A 20865-nucleotide genomic window follows, 5' to 3' on the forward strand; every position below is an offset into this window, starting at 1 on the left:
CTGAAAGGACAGAGCACAAAATGGAGTTTCTCTGGTCTCCTTGAGCTCATACACAACAATAATCATTTCCCAGAATCCTGGGTGATTCGCAATACGTTAAGATTAACATCTTTGTCCTAAGAATTTGTCTTTCAGCCACTGGCCCTGCCCTTCTTACCTATGTGGCTGACCCACCTATCTAGTTACCAGCCCACTTTTATCCGTGTGCTTGTGACTGACCCATCTGTCAATGCAGTTGTCAAATGAGAAACAGACCATCACCCCATCATCATGGCAAACTGCCCTGCCAAAAGAAGTTTTAAAAGCCTTCAACCACAAAGCACTTCCCACCCTCTCCAATCTTGGAGAGGTGGATCCACCCTCTCCCTCTCCGATCTACTTTCTGAATAAACTTTGTTTTCTAATCTAACTTTTGTGCAATTCTTTGCACACTCGCGGCACTGGTTTAGCTCATCAGCACACTGACCTAACATTAATGAAGTCGAAAATGGAGTGATTGGGACAGAGAGTGACATCATTAGATGGGGTGGTATTCTGGGACAAGTGCATAAGGAGGTGGCATTTCTGCAGAGATCTGAAAGACAAGAAGGAGCCAGCCACATTGGGGAGGGGTAATATTCCGGGTAGTAGGCAGTGCAAAGTCCTTCAGGTGGAACAAGGCTGGCACGTCTGAAGGGACAGATGGAGGACCAGTGTGTCTGTGCTCTGTGGGGAAGTGGGGAGTGGAAGGAAGTGAGATAGAGAAGTGGCCGGCCAGGTGGTCCAGGGCATTCATGAGAATGCAGTGCTGGAGGAACCCGGGTGGTGATGTACTTCCCTGAAAGGACACATTTAAATGTCTAAGACAGATGTGTGGCTATTCTTCAGAGCACTTAAAATAGCACTTAAAGCCAAACACTGGAAACCAGCACCATGTTTATAATAGGACAATGGCGAAATACTCATGATCTAGTTATAGTATGAAATATTAAAATGAAACTCGTAGAGACTGTGAGATAGCATGGGAATATCATCATGATGGAATATTTAGAAAAATAACCAGGATGCAAAGATATTTCATAGCTTGTGGGGGCGGGGTTGCATGCATGTGTACAGGGATGTGTGTATCCACTAGAACACAAACTCACAGTGCCTAGCATATACCAAGAATTCAAAACAAATTTCATTAAATGAGTGAATGGGTAAATGAATATATACACATATATATACTAATGTATGGACACATATGTCCATACATTCACATGTCTGCATACAAATGAGCAAAGAAGGCAAATCAAGATATGACCTGTGGTTATTTATGAATTGTAATATTCTACATAATTCTTTGTAGCAAGCTTCATTTTTTGAATTTTCGTTAATAATTCTGCACTATTTTTACATCTGGAAGGAAAAAAATCCACATTATTATAAAATAAAATAGTCTTGGTTTCTATTATTCAGGCAATCAGCACAAATGAAAACAATCTAGTAGCCGGGCTCGGTGGCTCAGCCTGTAATCCCATGCTTTGGGAGGCTGAGGTGAGTGGATTGCCTGAGCCCACAGGTTCGAGACCTGCCTGGGCAACTTGGCGAGACCTCATCTCGATAATAAATCAAAAAATTAGCCGGGCATGGTAGCGCGCGCCTGTAGTTCCAGCTACTTGGAAGGCTGAGACAGAAGGATCGCCAGAGCCCAGCAGGTTGAGGCTGCAGTGACTGGAAGCAGCCACTGCACTCAGTCTGGGTGACAGAGTGAGACTCCAACTCAAAAAAACAAGCAAACAAAAAAGAATCTCGTAGTTATGGGGATCATTGTATCAGATAATAAGTTTTATTTTCTGGTATTGCTCTAAGGATAAAAAAAAAACAAGTTTCTCTTTGGGTCACTGACTGCCTCGATGTACGGGATGTGGAAGGTTCTGGGTTCAGGCTTAGCGGGAAGGAAACAGCCCATAAAGGATCAGCAAAGGGGCACATGAGGAGTTCGAACAGTGTGTGTGTCAAGTATCTACTGTCTCTGCTCTTGAAGATGCTGGTTAAAATCATTCCCAAGAAAACTTAATTCTGGGTCCTTCATGGCAATGAAAAAGTAGTCTAAAAAGCCCTTTGTTCAGTAGTTTCATAAATATTTTCAAACGCAGGTTCAATGCTGCCCAGCAATCCACCTATGTTTTCCTAGAATGTTTGCTGTGTCCCTTCAAAATGATTATCTTGCACCTTTTCCTCTCTCCTGGAACCTCCTCTCATAACTGCTGCTGCCTCCCCTCAAGGTGATCATTTCATTGAGGAAATCAAAGCCAGAGTCACCTCCCTCATCTAATCTCCCTTGTCATCTGGGCAGTCTTCAACATTTGTAAGTCTTCACTCCTTCTTGAGACACTTTCTTCACTTGGCTTCTAAGTGGGTTCCTTCTCTAAACCTAAGAGTATCGCAGGGCTCTGTGCTGAGTCCTCTACTCTGCTTTCTCTATGATAGGTACCTCCTCCACCCCTGAGCTTTAAATACCATTTCCATGGTGGTGGTTGGCACACTTGCATTTCTGCAGGCTGCCTGACATGACGCAGATACCTGACTGCCTAGTTGACATGTCTTCATGGACATAAAGTGAGAATCTCAAATTCTTCATTACCCACCCCCCAGATATTTTATTCCAGTAAGCAGCACACCATTTATCTGTAGGAACACCAGGAGCAACACCATCTTTCCTCAAGGAGCACCACATCATGAAGCCCTGGGGACTTACTCTCCAGAACACTCTTTGCAATTCACCATGTCCCTACAAGGCAGGCAGCCTAAGCCCTCTGCACCTCCTGCCCGGACTCCTACAAGAAACTCTGACCCTGTGCCCTAGCTGCCCCTGCAATCTGTCACTGGACAGCAGTCAGAGGGATCCTGACATTCCTCTGCCTCTACCAGCTTCTACTGGCTTCCTCTCCCTAAGTTAAGCAATGGCAAGAAATAGAATTTAAGACATTTTACAATCCTATTTTCATTTCTCGAACTAGAAAGAGAAAGATTGAAAAACTGAATTGAAAAACTGGAAAAAAAACTCACGTTAATGGTCTAACTGTTAAGAATCTCTGATAACCTGAATCCACACGGTGACTGAGATAATATCATTTTTCTTATTGCCAGAGGGAACTAGCCCCCAAAATCACTATAACAGGCCCTCTGATCTAGATAATTCTGATACTGGCTCCCTGAACAGGAGAGAGTAGAAAGCAAGGATTATGCTTAGAGCTGACAAAGCAACTGTCAGTACTTACTGAGCAGTTTTGGTTTCTATGTCCACACAGGCCAGCAGGAGGAATAATGGGCAAGAAGAATTCAGTTTATATATAAAAAGGTTCTTTAAAAATTCCATAGTTTGGAATACTGACATGTTTTAGTACAAAGCATGATGATTCACCTCTACTATACTATAATGAGTTCATAATACTTATTTGAGTATATATTTAATTAAAAATAGTATTGGCCGGCCACGGTGGCTCAAGTCTGTAATCCCAGTACTTTGGGAGGCCGAGGTGAGAGGACTGCCTGAGCTCAGGGGTTCGAGGCCAGCCTGGGAAAGTTGGTGAGACCTCATCTCTACAATAAATAAAAAAATAAGCTGGGTGTGGTAGTGCATGCCTATAGATCCAGCTACTTGGAAGGCTGAGGCAGAAGGATCACCTGAGCCCAGCAGGTCGAGGCTGCAGTGGCCATGAGCAGCGCTCCACTGCACTCCAGCTTGGGCGACAGAGTGAGACTTCAACTCAAAGGAATAATAATAATAATATAGAAATATATAAATAATATGGGAATTTTAAATTAAAGAATAAAGTTAGCCCAATGTTGACAGTTTCCTGTGTTATCCCTTGAGAAACAGTTTATCTTTATATCAGCATATGTATATTCCTCCTTCCCATATACATACCTGGCATCATTCTACACACAATGTTCTGCAACCTGCTTTTGCACTTAATAACATATGTGGAGATGCCTCCTCTACAGTACATATCACATTCTTATTAACTACTGCACAGGCTGGGTTAGGTGGCTCAGCCTGTAATCCCAGCACTTTGAGAGGCTGAGGCGAGTGGATTGCCTGAGCCCGCAGATTTGAGACCAGGCCGGCAACTTGGCAAGACCTCGTCTCTACAATAAATCAAAAATTAGCTGGGCATGGTAGCATGGGCCTGTAGTTCCAGCTACCTGAAAGGCTGAGGCAGAAGGATCGCTGGAGCCCAGCAGGTCTACACTGGGGTGGCCGTGAGCGTGGCCGTGAGCATACCACTGCACTCTAGCTGGGCGATGGATTGAGACTCCAACTCAAACAAACAACAAAAAGAAACCGCACAGCATTCTATGGCAAGGAAGTTACTTACTGCATTTACCTTGATCCACTGATAGGCATGTAATATGTACCCAGTTTTTGAACACACTGAAAACAATTCAGTCATGCATATGTGTGTGTGTGTGTGTGTGTGTGTGTGTGTGTGTGTGTGTCCCATGCAGTTCTTTTGTGAGTCTATTTTTTGGATAAGTTTTCAGCAATAGGATTGTTAAGGCAAAGGTGTAGTATTTTAAACTTGGATGAACAGAGCTAAACTGCCCTCCAAACAGATTGCACCAATGCACACTCCTCAACCCACAATACCATCTTTTCCTCACACCTTGATTACTTAGGAGTGTAGATTTCATCCCTTAAGAGAGACATTGAGATTCTTCTCCAACAGTGAGAGAGAGAGAGAGAATGAATGAATGAATGAATGTTGGGTGTTTCTTTCAGGACAGTTTCTTTATCCATCCATAAAGGATCCCGCAAATTAAGGAACTGGCTCTCTATCATGCAGTTTCTATTTATCTTTTCTTTGTTTCTGGAATTCTTTCCAAACAAAGGCTTTGGGGGTTGTTTTTATTTTTTTGGTAGTGAAATTTGTTGATCTTTTTCTTTATGGCTTCTGGGTTTTATGTACTACTTAGAAGGCTCTCTTCAATGCAAGATTACAAATATATTCACTGTAAGCACTTTTTAAAACAAATATTTCAGAAAAGTAACAATAATGGTCTGGCAATCCAAGCTTTTTCTGATAGAAACAATAGTCAAAGTCAATTTAAAAATATGCTTCAGGCAACCCCCTCGGGTCCCATTCCACTGTGGGTGCTTTTCTGTCCTCTCAATAAATCCTGCTTTCAAAAAAATTTTTAAATTAAAATAAAAATATGCAACATGTGATATCAGACTCAATTTCCACAGCTATTATTATCATGGCAGGTAGAAAGAGACTCTACTCAGTTGCATAGTCTGAAACTCCCCAAACCCTGACTTGCTCTGAAGCTCACACACATTTGCACACATTCTTTAGGTGTGTTCCTGGCTATATTTTCATGATAATGGAGAGGTAGACAAAGATAGAACACCGGAAAGATACACATGTGTAAGATGACCATTTGAGAGATGGTCTAAAGCTGTACCACAGTTGAGAAATTCCCAAGGACAAGAGCTTTCACAAGAAAAACAGTGCAAGTTGATTGCTTAGATCTTTTGGTATCGACACCCTACTTCACTAGGAATAGTCCAGAACATACTGTTCTGTGATAAAGGAAGACAGAAAACAAATTCATCAATTAACAAAAAGACTACCTTTGACAGAGTAAAAGTAAAACTCAGCACAGCACGTTATCTAAAAACAAAGTGTGTGCATGTCTGTGTGTGCGCATGTGTACCCATGCAAGTGTGGATATGTTCTCAACTGTCTGCAGGGAGAGTTCAGCTGAGGCAGACTAAGGGAATTTAAAAGCTGGTATAACACCATCTGCTAGGGTCTGGGGTATTTTTTTTAGATTGGAAAATATAGTTTATTTAGAAAGTAAATTAGAGAGGGAGAGAGAAAAGATTCACCACCCCAATGTAGGAGAGGGGGGCCAAAGCTTAGGAAAACAAGGCCCAACCAGGATTCAAAAAGCCGCATGACTGGGCCAGGGCTTTAAAAAAGCATGGTGTTGCTAGGTTCTTTATGGTACTCTAACACTTCCTAACAAATTTAATGAAGACCATTATTTGTTAACATATTTTTATTGTGTATGTACAAAACGAAAGCGCTTGTGCAGCCTATATTTTTCAGTTCCGTCCAAAATAACAAAAAATAATCTACTAGCAACAAATGAAGTTTACAGATCCCAAATATCTTGCTTATAGAATAATTTTCCAATTTTAGAAGAGCAGCTTCCGGGCCGTGTTCGGTGGCTCAAACCTGTAATCCCTAAACTTTGGGAGTTCAAGGTGAGGGGACTGTCTGAGCCCATGGGTTTGAGAACAGTCTGGGCAATTTGGCAAGACTTCATCTCTACAATAAATTAAATGGCCGGGTTCAGTGACTCAGCCTGTAATCCCAGCACTTTGGGAGGCCAAGGCGAATGAATTGCCTGAGCTTGCCAGTTCGAGACCAGCCTGAGAAACTTAGTGAGACCTCGTCTCTACAATAAAATAAAAAAATAGCTGGGCATGGTAGCACACAACTGTAGTTCCGGGCTACTCGGAAGGCTGAGGAGGAAGGCTCGCTGGAGCCCAGAAGGTCAACGTTGAGGTGGCCGTGAGTGTGCATGCCACTGCACTTCGGAAGGCTGAGGCAGAAGGCTTGCCTGAGCCCAGCAGGTTGAGGCTGCAGTGGTCATGAGCATGCCACTGCACTCCAGCCTGGGCAATGGAGTGAGACTCCAACTGAAAAAAAAATTGCAGCTTCCTGGACCCCATTCCCAAATACTGTAATCCAGCCTCTCTATAAAAGTCCAAACATCAGCATTTTAAAAGTTCCATGACTGATCCAGGTTTGGGAACCACTGCTCTTTGGAAAAGGTCAGGCAGCCTCTTATATAGGGGCTTCCATCTTTTAATAATTCCTCGTACACTGGTTTTCACATCTTCCCATTCACAGAGCTGAGAATGCAAGGATCATTTCCTGTAGAACACAAATTCCATCCTCTGTGATGACAAGTCACATCATGATATTAGTATGTTCACTCTCGGGATGCTGAAAAACTTCACCCTTCCTGGGACCTAAACTTCTTTCAAGGAATGACTTAGATTGTGAAAATTTTGTTCATGACCCACAGCCATAAAAAGGGAACTAACTCTTTTTTGACTTAGAGAAGCCCTCGATTAAACACACACACACACACACACACAGACACACACACACACACACACACACAAAAAATACGAAAATGATTTTTCTGATTCTAAGATGAAATAAAAGACAAGATGTACTCTTTCTGTCCAGCAAGCATATGAGTATGTTTAGCAATTTAAATAGGATCTACAAAAACTAGATGAAACAATGATCCCTAAAGGTCAAATTAACATTAATTCATGCTGACTCAAGTAAGAAGACCAATATGAAGCCAGACAAAAATATCTCAGCTCATCATGCAGCCACTGGAAAATGAGTAAAAATTATCATTTCTATTAAATGACAAAGAAGGCGTCAGAGATAGTTCAGTCAACTCCAGCAATGCATTCTACTCAGGTCATCACTGTGTTTAAGTTCAAGATGTTATTGGCTAAAATGTTTAGGAGTTGTTACGCCTCTATAATGTAATTTTCAACAATAAGAATTTGTGGTAGTTACAGTACCGACAGTGTAATTTTAGCCAGATGCTTTTCCCAATTTTTAAATTTATTTTTAGCCTACCACATGGCTTCAGTGGAAACTGAAAATGATAGTTAGACACAGTTTTCATCACATATGCAGAGTGAAAATAGTAACACTTGGTGGATTTTGTGCAGATTATTTTTTAGGAAAGCAATAAAGTGCATTGTGAAATAATATAATTTAAATATGCTAATGTTACTATCCAAAGTGTCTACAAGCAAGTAGGAAAGATCAAGAAAAGCAACACCATCAGCTACAATAGTCTAAATATACTGTAGCATCTTGTTTAGCAGCTTTTACTCGGAAGACCCTAACATTCTTTATCTAAAATTAGTTGTCAATGAAACAGTATAAGTGGCCAACATTTCTGAATTATGTTTTTATGAATTGTCATAATTGACTGAAACTAGAAGATACTTTCTCTCTCTCGTGCAGAGAGACATATATATACACACATACTCTCTGACTTTAATGAGAAGTAATAAGTTGTCTTTGGTTTGGTTTGTTTGTTGTCTGAATTTGCTCAGATAGCATCAGGTGGATTTGTGAGCAGGTAGATAAAACCAATTAGCAAATTGTTGAGAAGACCACCAAACTCAAACGGTACAGGTTTCATAATCAATTTACTTGCCCTTTACTTGGAATAATGCCTTCCTCCTCAGTAATGAGAATCACAAAAAGGGAAGGGATATTCCTGCTAATCTAGAATCTGCATGTGAGGACATATCGAGGACCTTTTGCTTTGCACTAAAGTCACTCTCAAAAATTAATGTCCTGTAATCATGCATAGGAAAATTGGAGGGCAAAGAGTTTATTGGGAAGCTATAAACTAAGATTCACTTACTGGAGATGTGGTTAGTCGAAGGATAGTGCCATTTTTTATTTCATTGCGATTCTGGAAGAGAAAAAAATAACTTTGTAAATTTTCAAGTAGAAGCTCACTAAAGAAGAGAACAAAGGCAAATATAATCTAATACATCCTCCACATATTAAGTATTCTTATGATTCAGTTTATTCACACGAGTAAATTTTAGTTAGTTCTACAAAGAATGCTAACTTTCTATTAAGTCATTGACAACACTCAGCACAGAGGAAGTGAATGTATACTCAAAGAAAAAATAGAGGGCCCAAGCATTACAAATGAAAAATGTAATTTTAAAAGGTTATTAAGGGCATATGAAGAAGCGATTATACTCTTATGTATATACTCAAGAGAACTGAAAATATACGTATACCCACACAAAAAGTTATGCACTGATGTTCACAGAAACATTATTCATAATAGTCCCAAAGTGGAAACTCGCACATTCATCAATTGAACAATATATTTCTTCATATGTGTCTACATAAACAAATTGTGGTATATCCATTCAATGGAAAATTAGCAGATCATAAAAGGGAATGGAGTACTAATATGTGCTACAACACGAATGAACCTGGAAAACATCACACTAAATGAAAGATGCCAGACACAAAGGCCAAGTATTATATGATTCCATTTCTATGAAATGTCCAGAATAGGCAAATCAATAGAAACAGGCATTAGATAAGTAGTTGCCTAAGGCTGGGGGAGACGGGAGAGGAGAATGGCAATGACTGTTTAATGGGTTCAGGTTTTCTTTAGAGGTGTTGCAAATGCTTTGGAACTAGATGGCTGCACAACCTTGTGAATGTACCAGATGCCCCGAATTGGACATCTTTTTTATTTTTTATTTTTTGAGTTGGAGTCTCACTCTGTCACCCAGACTGGAGTGCAGTGGCTGCTCCCAGCCACCTCAGGCTCAACCTGCTGGGCTCCGGCGAGCCTTCCACCTCAGCCTTCCAAGTAGCTGGAATTACAGGCATGCGCTACCACGCCCGGCTGATTTTTTGATTTATTGTAGAGATGAGGTCTTGCTGCCCAGGTGGGTCTCGAACCCGCGGGCTCAGACAATCCACTAACCTCAGCCTCCCAAAGGTGCAGGATTACAAGCTGAGCCACCGAGTCCGGCAAATTGGACATCCTTAAAGGGTGAATCTTTATGTAAAGTATATCTCAACAAAGCTGCTAAGTTGTAAAATTATTAAGGAGCTTGGTTTCTTAACATTTGCTGGTTCCTTTGGTGTGTTGCCTTGAAGTCAAGAACAAACAGCATAAATGAGTAGATCTCAAATTAGTCTGCCTTCATTTGGTAAGTATATCTGGAGTGAGTGTTTTGAAGCCATCATTTAGCATCTTTGACACCGAAGCCTTCACCGACAGTTTTATTTTCTTTCACCAGAGTATGCATTGCACTCAGTGTCCAGAAGGTGGCCTTCCAGGACTCACCTTGGTTGTATCCCCTACCTGGTACACTGAGAACAGGAGTTTAATAAACATATCTGGTCCTCGCTTTGGCAGCACATATACTAAAATAAAATTGTCCTGAGGATCACTCAGCTGCATAGTTTAAGATAAGCCACAAGCTGGAATCTACTCAGGATGCAGCAGACACACTGATTTGGCAGATGATTTGTGCCAAAGACATAAGATCACTTGCTCCCTCAGCCAATTTTGATTACTTACTGGACGATGAATTTTCCAACAGAAATATCTGAAAGAGGGAGGGCATAGGACAGTACTCTGTCCCAAAGAAAAAGATGTCTGAATGTTTCATACCCAACACTGCCAGATCTGAACATGACGTTTGTAATCCTGTCCAACGTAGAGCGACCTGGACACACTGGGCCACCTCAGGAGAGAGCCAGATCCCCATTACCAGGAGTGTGTAAGCATGTGCTGAATTATTCTACTTGCAGGCAGGCTCAGATAGGAGATGGCGAAATGAATTCAAGTCACTTCAAAAAAATCCCTTTTTGGCTGGGCTCAGTGGCTCAGCCTGCAATCCCAGCACTTTGGGAGGCCGAGGTGAGAGGATTGCCTGAGCCTACAGGTTCAAGACCAGCCTGGGTAACTTGGCGAGACCTCGTCTTTACAATAAATCAAAACTTAGCTGGGAGTGGTAGCACGCGCCTGTAGTTCTGGCTACTTGGAAGGCTGAGGTGGAAGGATCGCCGGAGCCCAGCAGGCTGAGGCTGCAGTGGCCAAGAGGCATGCCACTGCTCTCCAGCCTGGGTAACAGAGTGAGACTTCAATTCCAAAAAAAAAAAAAAAAATTCCTTTTCAACTCTAAAATCTATGACTCTATGAGAACTGAAGAGGAAGATAGCAAATACTAATTACAGAGTACTAAGAAAGTCAAATACATAGCGTGCCATTCCTTTGCTCAGCTTCTAAACAAATTGAGAACACAAGAGAAGATGGAAAACTAAAATATCCTATTAGTGATTATACAGAACAAGGCTCAGAGTGAGAACTGACAGGCTAACTGAACCCTCAGATCATGCATGCCCGTTCAGGTAAGACTTAAGGCAGATTCCTTCCTAAGAGAGAAAAGGGCCCAGTTTATTCTTCCCAAATTTCTTTTCACATAGGGAAAGAGGCCCTGAGTGTATGAGTCTAGAAGACTTGAGAAATAATCTGTCCTCATGGATATCCAATGCTGTAACGAGGCATTTCTATGAATAGCAGTAAACTAACATTTATGGAAAGGTTTGGGCTGGGGACTTTTGGTTTTCATGCTCATTTCCTTTTATTTTTTGAGATAGGGTCTCATTCTGTAGTGCAGGCAGGAGTGCAGTGGCACAATCATAGTTTACCATAGCCTCGACCTCCTGGACTCAAGTGATCCTCTCCATCTCAGCTTCCTAAGTGGTTGGGACTGAGGTATGTGCCACGAAGCCTGCCTAATTTTTAAAAAAAAATTTTGTAGAGATGTAGTCTCACTATGTTGCTCAGGCTGGTCTCAAACTCCTGGGTTCAAGCAATACTCCACCTCAGCCTCCCAAAGTGCTGGGATTACGAGTATAAGCCACCATGCCTGGCCTTCATGCTCATTTAACCACCATAAGCACTCTATACTCATGTTAAAGATAAGAAACCAAAACTACTGAAAGGATAAGTTATTTGCCTAATATCACAGAGGGAAACAGGAGGACTCAAACCCAGACAATCTGACACCAGAGGCTATGCTCTATCAGCCTGGAAAAGGTAAGACCCAGATCTTGCACATTTATCCTTAAAGGCATGAGTTCATCAGTCGGTCAACATACATGAAAGCAGACAAGAAAGCCTGGTGTTAAGGACTGCTCATGAATGCCCAGAGCTTTCCTGCCCTACCCAGGACTGCACACAAGCTGTCATGCAGGAGTAGGACTGGGAGGAAATTGAGCATTGCGTTCTAGGCTCCCATGTGGATACCTGTAAGGTTCACTCCTTATTTCCTAGAACCTATGCGAGATTGCTTTGAAGAAAGGGGCTTGAGAATTGCTTGTTTATTTGTATGTTTAAAACCAAAGCATTACTAAAATCTCTAAGAAAGCGGGGCTCAAATTCCTGCTTCTCTTTGCAGCAGGTGAGTGGACTCAGTGCAAGCTATTTAACCAGTCTGATCTATGTTTTCTGTCCCCTAAAGTGGGAAGAACAGTCTACTGCTTAGAGAGGTACAATAAGAACAAGAGGTGATGACATACGTGCTGTGTCTGGCCTAGAACTTGATCTGGAATGGAAGTGATTCCTGCTGTTCCAGACAGAGCAGCACCCATCCCTCCACCTGTGCCTTCTCAGTCAACAGTTCCTTTACCTTCGCTCTCTTCCTTTCCTCATGTTTTCTAATCAAAGACTATATTTTGGAAGAAAAGGAGATACATAAAAGAAATACTAACATATGCATTGAAAGCTGTAAAGTCCTGAAAGAAATGTAAATCAAACTCAGAGAGAAAGGCACTGGCAAGCCACAGTTTCTAAGACTATATTCTATCAGGAAAATTAACTGGATCACAGCTCTTTCACCATGTGCTGATGACACCTTTGGCTCTGTAAGAAAGGCCTGACATGGAATGTAAACTTCGGTAACAAAGGAAAAGGTTTGTCATTGCTCTGATTTCATAAATTCCACCCCAGTAGCATAGAGCATGACTGAGACGTGATGGAACCACCTGGATTGGAAACACATTTCACTTCCTAGCTGGGAAGCTGGGTGCAAGTCACATGGCTATCCTCTGTCCCAGATTTCCCATGTGGAAAATGGGGAGAATGCCTATTTCCTATGGTGGTTCTGAGGAATAAAAGAGATAATCCATTTAAAGCACATAGAACAGTGTCTGGCACACTGCAGACACTAAAAAAAAAAAAAAAGAAGACAGCTGTTTATTTTTAAGCACAAAAATAGCATCCAAAGAGCACATTGTTGTACACTTACTTATCTTTAGCTAGTCCTTATAAATGATCTGATAAATAAAAATAATAGTACACTGCACCTCTCTAAGCAATCTATGTTACCTCAAGTTCAGTAGCACACACCCAGTAGGATAACAAATATTAGCAAATGTACACTATCTATAAGCAGACCAGCATGGCTAGACTGCTTCACACTGGGGGCTAGGAAGCTCTCACTTTTAATCCTACTCAGTCTTCTGTCTGTTTTACAGGAGCACTCCTTGCTACAGTCTTCCAAGCATTCAATAACTGCTGTGTGTGTGTGTGTGTGTGTGTGCGCGCGCACATGCACACATGTATGATGTTAGTTATGCATTTTTTTTGTTCACTGTCTCCCTCCACCACCAGAATGTCACCTCCATAAGAACACATAGTTTATCACTATAATATCACTACTATCTAGAACAGTGACTGGCACATGGCTGGCACTCAGAAGCTGTTTGTTGAATAAATGGCCAAGCTACTATATGGCCAGGCCATACATACACAGGGCAGATACAAAGTTAAGTGGGGCAATTTTCCATCCTCTGGGATTTTAATAAAGTGAGAGAGACTGACATATAATAATTATATCTATACCACGGCAAAGTCGTGGGGATGACAAGCACTGTATCGGCACAAATGTGTGATGGAGGAGGGGAAGGGAACAAGGTATGGCAGAGTCTTCTAGTAGAGGTGACATTCAAGGAGGCACTCTTGGTATAAGCAGGATTTCTTAGGAGGGTGGTGGAAACAGTGTGTCTCAAATCTCTGAGGCAGAAAGAACAAGATATCTTCATGGAGTAAAGTGTGGCTGTTTAGAGTCTGATGTACACGAAGGAAAAGAAGACAGGACACTTGACAGGAAAACTGACCTTTTGCCATAAAAAAGGGAGAGGCAGGAGTAATGGGTGGCATCCCAATCTCGATGTGCTATTAGTGAATGTGTCCTTTCTCTGGAGGCCAGCTGGGCAACATTGGAGCCATATCTGTTCACAGCAATAAGAACTGAAGGCTTACACATTAGGAGTTGTGTGTCCTGCTTCTTTTTTTTTTTTTTTGAGTTGGAGTCTCACTCAATCACCCAGACTGGAGTGCAGTGACCACTCCTGGCCACCGCAGCCTCGACCTGCTAGGCTCCGGTGATCCTTCCGCCTCAGCCTTCCAAGTAGCGGAACTACAGGCGTGCGCTACCATGCCCTGCAAATTTTTTGATTTTTTTATTGTAGAGATGAGGTCTTGCCAAGTTGCCCAGGTGGGTCTCGAATCCACAGGCTCAGGCAATCCACTCACCTCAGCCTCCCAAGGCGCGGGATTACAGGCTGAGCCACCGAGCCCGGCGTGTCCTGCTTCTGGAGAAGTGAATCCAGAGCATCTGGACTGAGAACCAAAACCATCTACCCCAACTCCACACCCAGTTGGCCACTGAGAATCCAAACCTCACACTGCTTACTATAACAGTATGTTGTACTATTCCTCTGTTTTCATTAGTATTCTATTGAATTTTATTCTTCCAGAAGTCTCCTGTCTAGGTAAATAGTGTGACCGCTCATTTCAGGAACTTCCTGAAAGACCTAGAAACTCTTAAATGGAAAGCACCAACTGCTTTTACCCTTCGCTGCTTTGAATCCCTTACCTCAAAACTCTCTGCTGTTTCTACCAATCCTGGACTGTTGTGTCATGACCCATACATGCTTTGAAGACTTGCCTAATTTTCAATAAATTCGGACCTTATCTTCTGTGCTGGTCTTTTTTTTTTCTCTGTCTTTTTCTTTTCTTTTCCGATATGTCAGTTTGACTAGGCTGTAGGCCCCAGTTACTCAAATACTAATCTAGATGTTGCTGTGAAGGTATTTTGCAGATCTGATAAAAGTCTATAATCAGTTGACACTAAGTCAGGGGGACTATCCTGGATAACCCAGGGAGCCTGCTTCAGTAAGTAGAAAGACCTTTTAAAAAGAGCTTTTCAGCTGGGCATGGGGTTCTATGCCTACAATACCAGCTACTCAGAAGGTTGAGGTGAACTGAGCCCAGGAGTTCAAGGCTGCAGTGAGCTACGATCATGCCTCTGCATTCTAGCCAGGCAACAGAACACGATCCCCTCTCTTCAAACAAACAAACAAGCAAACAAACAAACAAAAAACAGAGCTAAGAGTTCCATGAAGAGGAATCAATTCTACTTGTAGATAGCAGATTCAGTCTGTGCCCCAGAGTTCCAGCCTGTCCTGCAGATTTCACATTCGCCTAGCATAAGGCAATTCCTTTTAATAACGCTCTATATACCTTATATTGGTTCTGCAACTCTAGTGAAATCCTGACTGATACACCTTTGCCAGAGACACTGCCTGAGTCTCATATGGTGGTTTTCTCCCTTACCACGGTAAGCAATATACTTGCCAGCTTCATCTTATCAACAAGTAGCATTGGCTGGCAGTCAGATTTTGACAGGGGCAATCCAAGCAGCATTCAGCTGGAACAGGGTTACCTTTCTCAGGCAGGACAAGGAACATCATCAAATGATATATAAAAGTATATGGGGGCCAGGCGTGGTGGCTCACGCCTGTAATCACAGCACTTTGGGAGGCCAAGGCGAGAGGACTGCCTGAGCCCAAAGGCTCAAGACCAGCCTGGGCAACCTGGTGAGACCTCATCTCTACAATAAAAATAAAAAAGTTTGCCAGTTAGGGTGGCAGACGCCTGTGGTTTCAGTCACTTGGAAGGCTGAAGCAGAAGGATCGCATGAGCACAGCAGGTCAAGGATACTCTAACCATGATTGTGCCATTGCACTCCAGCCTGCACAACAGAGTGAGACTCCAACTCAAAAAAAAAAAGTGTATAGGGAAGGTGAAAAAATGAGCCAACATCTCCCCTAAATAGGGAGGAGGATTCTACAAAAACGAACAATGTATCCATCAACTCACAATGCCAAGAAACTGCCACATGCCTACTCCAGGAAATGAATTTTTTATCTTCCATTTCTCCTATGATCTTTAGACCATCTGCCTTAGAATCACCACGGGTGAGTATTAAAATGCAGATTTCTGGGCTCCCCCTTCACAGCCACTGAATCAGAGGCTTGGGCAGTTGCACTCTCACTACGATTCTGATGTGAAATGAAGTTTAGAATCATCGTGGTCTGACTCTCCTAAGACTACACAGCACATTTGGAATAAGTATTCTGAATTTCAAGGTCATATAATGTCCGAGCCAAGCTTCTCAAAACTGAAGAGGAGAGAAGCAGCAGAAAGAACATTTCTGCAGAGAAATGTCCTGACTGCACACAACGTTTGAGGAGAATGACAAGTGGCCCAGTGAAAGCCAGCCAAAGCCCCGTTGTCATATTTACTCATACCCGGCAGTTCCAGACTGTACTAGCCCCTGACATTCACAGGAATCTCGATAGGATGGCTTTGTGTTTCTTCAAAGAACTAGTTCATCAACTCAGCCTCTGTGTGGATGGGATAATAAGATCCTGCAGAAAAATGTCACTGTTGTCATATGTCTCCCTCTGAAATTTGTTTTTCTCAGTATGCCAACTTTCTAGTTAGTCAGACAAATTAAGAATTATTGCCTGGTTAAAAATCTCAATTCTGTTCCCCTTACTGTAATTTAGCAAGGACAACAGGGGACCCTAGGGAGGAAGGGGTGCTTAGGACCCCAGACATCCAGGCCCCTTATAGGACAGGCAGCTCCAGAATCCTTCTACCCAGCTTAGTCTCTTCTACTCTCTCTCCATCTTTGTCTATCTCTGTCTCTCTCTTTCAAGATGTTAGGAGACTCTTACTTTGAATATGTTACTACAAAATAATGCTGTTCTTCAGATCCATTCCTTAATCATCACAAAGACTGATTTTGCATGTAAACCGGATCCCTTTTGTCCACTGTGTGTCCATTTGCTTGATCTTCACATCTTCAGGCTAATGAAACAACTGAGGTCAATATACGATATGCTGGTTGCTAGGTTACCGAGCATGTCTCTAGACAGAGGACTACAGATCTGACTGCTAAGAAGGTATGTTAGAAATACCCTGAAATAAAACCCAGCGCCATTCCCCCCCCACAAAAAAAAAACAATAAAAATAAGGCAGAGAGGTAGGAGTGAGAAAGAAGAGAAGGAAAAAAACATGGCCAAGTGTTATAATAAATGCACATTACCCAAAACGAATGTTCTGGCTTTCCCGAGGGTTGCTCACCATCAGGGACGACATCCCCATCATGCCATTATAGTGGTTTGACTCATTTTCTACTCTTTTTTTCATGCCCCTAACTGGATTCCATTCTCAGTCTTTTTTTCTCGAATCATTTCACTTTCCACAGCACCCAGATATCCTGTACCCAATTCCCAAAGCCAAAAAAGAAGAGAAAGGAAAAAGAAAGAAAGAACAAGTCAAGTATAAAGAGATATCTATTAACTACTTATTTGTGGTCTGTAAACACAGACATGAAAGTGAAGGGCCAGATCTGTAATAAATAATTTGCTCTCCATCTATCTGTAATGAGATCTGGGTCAGAAGGAGCAGACAGAGGTGGGTAGACAGCTCCCAGGAGTCCAAGGGGTTTGCCAGGACATGGCGAGCCTGAGGGGAAGGACAGAAGGAGACTGCCTGTCCCCTTCAGTGATTTAATCAAGGACTTGTGAAAGATAGAGATAAAGAACAATATGTTTTTCTACAGATTATAAACTTATCTTAAAGGAACATTCACTACTAGATATCCACTGTTGCTAAAAAGAAGCCCCATGCTAGAAGGCAGGATGTTTCCCGCTTCCTTAGCCAATTTCACACGGCAGGAGCCAGCACACATCTACTTTGGCCTGGTATCCAGGCCTAGGACCAAAGGCTCAGGGTAGAAATCAATTCATGTCCATGTCCCTTTAACACTCTAGGATAAGAATTTACTGACTCCAATGTGTTAAATAGTAATGGAAGGTAATTATATAGATGTGAGTCTTGGACTTGGCCTCTAAAAACGTGCAGGCAGTTGCCCCGAAAACAGAAGCTGACAGAGACAATCTCAGCATTCCAGACAGTAGGTCAGCACCAGTAAAGGCATAGTGTGAGCATTAGGAGAGGAAGACATGCATTAATATAAATCTCCCATAGGACTGGTGCTGTGGGGGATGAGGGTGACAGAGCAACAGTGGTCTGGTATCTGGAAAGTGCAGTGGACAAGAAAGAACAAAGCCCCTTTGGAGCCTGGGACAACTAACTTTCCATGTGACCTTGGGCAAGTTAACTTGCTCCAGTTCATCATCAACAGAATGGAGACAAGGGGCCCAATGCCAAAGGTCAGTTATCTTTTCTTTTATTTGCAATACCATAAGCAAAGAGGGAACACAAGTCTTTTTAGCAAGATTGCTGATATGACAAAGGAGTGTTTTAGGAAAATGAACCTGTCAGTAGCAGTGAATGAGATGGAAGGGGGTAAGTTCAGGAGATTGAGCGAGGTGATGGTAGGTTTTGGCAATACACTGTTGCCTGCCATCATAGCAGAACTTGGTCCTTATTAAATCAGACTGTAGGTTTCAGCCTTGCAACTGCTGGTTCTGAGCATCTCCCCAAACAGTTAACAATACAGAAGATGAAGCCAAGCTCCAAAAGGCTAATGAGTAATAAGTTGTATTAATATAACAAAGATACATACATACCTACATACATAGCATGAAGGAGAAATCAATAGGAACACATTTAGGGGGGATGATTTTGTAAGGTGTCACTAAGGTCTTAAAAATGTTCAAATTCTATGAATTTATCCTACAGAAATATCATACAATGTTTTACAAAAGATGTCCAATGCCACATTGCTTACATGAGACGAAAAAAAGAAAACTAAAAGCAAACCCAGGTATTCCAGTGATTCATTCATTGTCTCTCAACTCAAAACCCACCATTCTGGGCCCTGTATTGTGACACTGGAACAGGACCCTCCAAGCATTTCCCTAGGCCAGCTGGGGCAATGTGTGGCTTCACCAATAGAGGGCACTGAGCTGATTCTGCAGACGGGAAGGTTTTCCTTGCTGTTCCACCATTATTCCATGTTGAAGTCCTCAGGCGTCTTGCACTCCCAGGCTCTGCTCTACCAGGGGCCACTTCCAAGCAGCTCTGCTTACTCCACCTTCTGGTAACAGCAACACTACTATAGTCCAGCATGGCCAGCTAGCCAACCTTCTCTCCTCTACCGAGTTTCTGCATCACCAGCGAATGGCAGTGTCCTTGGGGGTGGCCCTACCTGCTTTGAAGAATGTTGTTGAGGGGCAGTGTCCACTCTTGGTCTTTAATTCCTAAATTAACCCCCTCTTCCTCAGACTAGAGGCCGTTGCCTCTTTTCTGCAAATACTTCTTCTGGACCCATAAGAGTTCTCTTTTGCTCCTTTGCTTGTAGCCAACCAGTTTCTGTTATACTAGTTGCCAATTCTTTAAGCTGAATTCTCCCTGTTTTAATAATGGTATAGGTTCTGTATCCTGACTGGACCTTGACTGATATGCCAAGTTCTACTAATGTCCCGTAATAAGAAGGAAATTTTAAATAAATTTTGCAAAACAAGCCAATGATATATAATATAGCCATCAAAGTGCTGCTAAGAAAGAATATTTAGTAATACAACAACCTGGCTACTTGGGAAGCTGAGGCGAGAGGATGGTTTTCAACCCAGGAGTTCAAGGCTGCAGTGAGCTATGTTTGGACTGCTCTCCCAGAGTGAGACCTTGTCTCTAAAAAACAAACAAACAAAAAAGAACCTGGGATATAGTAAAGTGACAAAGTAGGACGCAAAATAGTATTGAAGTATGAGCTGAAATGTTTAGAATGTAGTGTGTATATGAAATAAGAAAATACTGGTGCCCAGGTCAGTAATCCCATGAATAATACTAGTCCCTTGAACATGGAAAAGGAGGGAAAAAAGCAGGAAAGATATCTGATATTGTGGGTATTTGCCCAACCCAGCTAATGAAGATTGCCTATATTTCTAGGGGAGAAAACAGCCTCCTTGGTTTTGGACATCAGGGACTTGCAGAAGCTGAGTGAACCACATTGAATAGCCTCATTTTTCCATCCACTAGAGATAGAGACCTGATTGTCAGCCCCTCCCACTGCCATCAGCTTTAACTCTACTCCTCAATCAAATGACATGTGCAAATGTTTAAACCTGGGTTGCCATAGGCAAGTTAGAGCCTGTGGTCTCAGAAAGCCACAAAGTGTTGGAGACACGAGCTGTGCTTATAGGAAAAAAGTTTGTGCTTGCAGGAAAAAAAGATTTTTAAAGGGTCATTCCAGTGGCATGAACAGGGATCACTGAAGATGCTACTACGAGTGGGAAAATACCGACTCCATGGCCTGTCCTGGGCAAAACAATACAAGCCGTGGTCTATGGAAAGAGGACAAGATGGGAATGTTTACAGCTGGCAGCCATGGAGCAAAGTGGCTGGAAACAGCGGGGGAAGGGGAGTGGCTAAGCTTGCAGAAGTGTGGTGTCACATGACCTCCTGAACACAACATGCCATGCTGTCAGCAACCCAGACACTAGTGTCAAACAGGCCTGATTCAAACCTTGGCTTCACCTGGGCATTTGGCACAGCCCCTGGCACATAACAGGTGCTCAGTAAGTATAAGGTAAATGAATCATGTGCTCCTCTCTGGGCCTCCCTTCCCCCACTGATACATGAAGAGAGGCATTGAAGAGTCACAGTGTGATGATGAGGATTAAATTAGGCAGTACTAATAATGCCTCTGCTTGGCACACTCAATAAATGTGTAAGAACTCAATATTCCATTCATTAAAAAAAGAGGCAGCTTCAATACCAAATACCAAAATAAATGAAAAGCCTGCCAAAGAAGGAGGAGGAAAATCTCAGGCAGAGGAAAGAAATCCATGTCAACACGTTTGGTTCCCTGGCCTCAGACACCATAGGGATTGTCTTAGGGATTATTTTTTTTCCCCCCTGATCATGGATGTCTTGACAGTCTGTTGAAGCCCATGG

The 20865-nt window shown here is 42.4% G+C and overlaps 1 protein-coding gene across 4 annotated transcripts in view; it reads right to left on the reverse strand.

Moving 5' to 3' along the window:
• LOC103273849 (engulfment and cell motility protein 1) overlaps positions 1-20865 on the reverse strand; it is a 331697-nt gene that overhangs the window by 151215 nt on the left and 159617 nt on the right. For all 4 annotated transcript variants that reach the window (XM_008071304.1, XM_021719170.1, XM_021719169.1 and 1 more), the window contains one exon: positions 8458-8508. In XM_008071304.1, coding sequence (XP_008069495.1) covers positions 8458-8508 — 51 coding nt within the window. The remainder of the gene's footprint in view (positions 1-8457; positions 8509-20865) is intronic.

Source organism: Carlito syrichta, unplaced genomic scaffold (assembly GCF_000164805.1).
Source record: "Carlito syrichta isolate Samal-C Ts95f unplaced genomic scaffold, Tarsius_syrichta-2.0.1 Scaffold314288, whole genome shotgun sequence".
In the NCBI taxonomy this organism is placed as follows: Eukaryota; Metazoa; Chordata; class Mammalia; order Primates; family Tarsiidae; genus Carlito; species Carlito syrichta.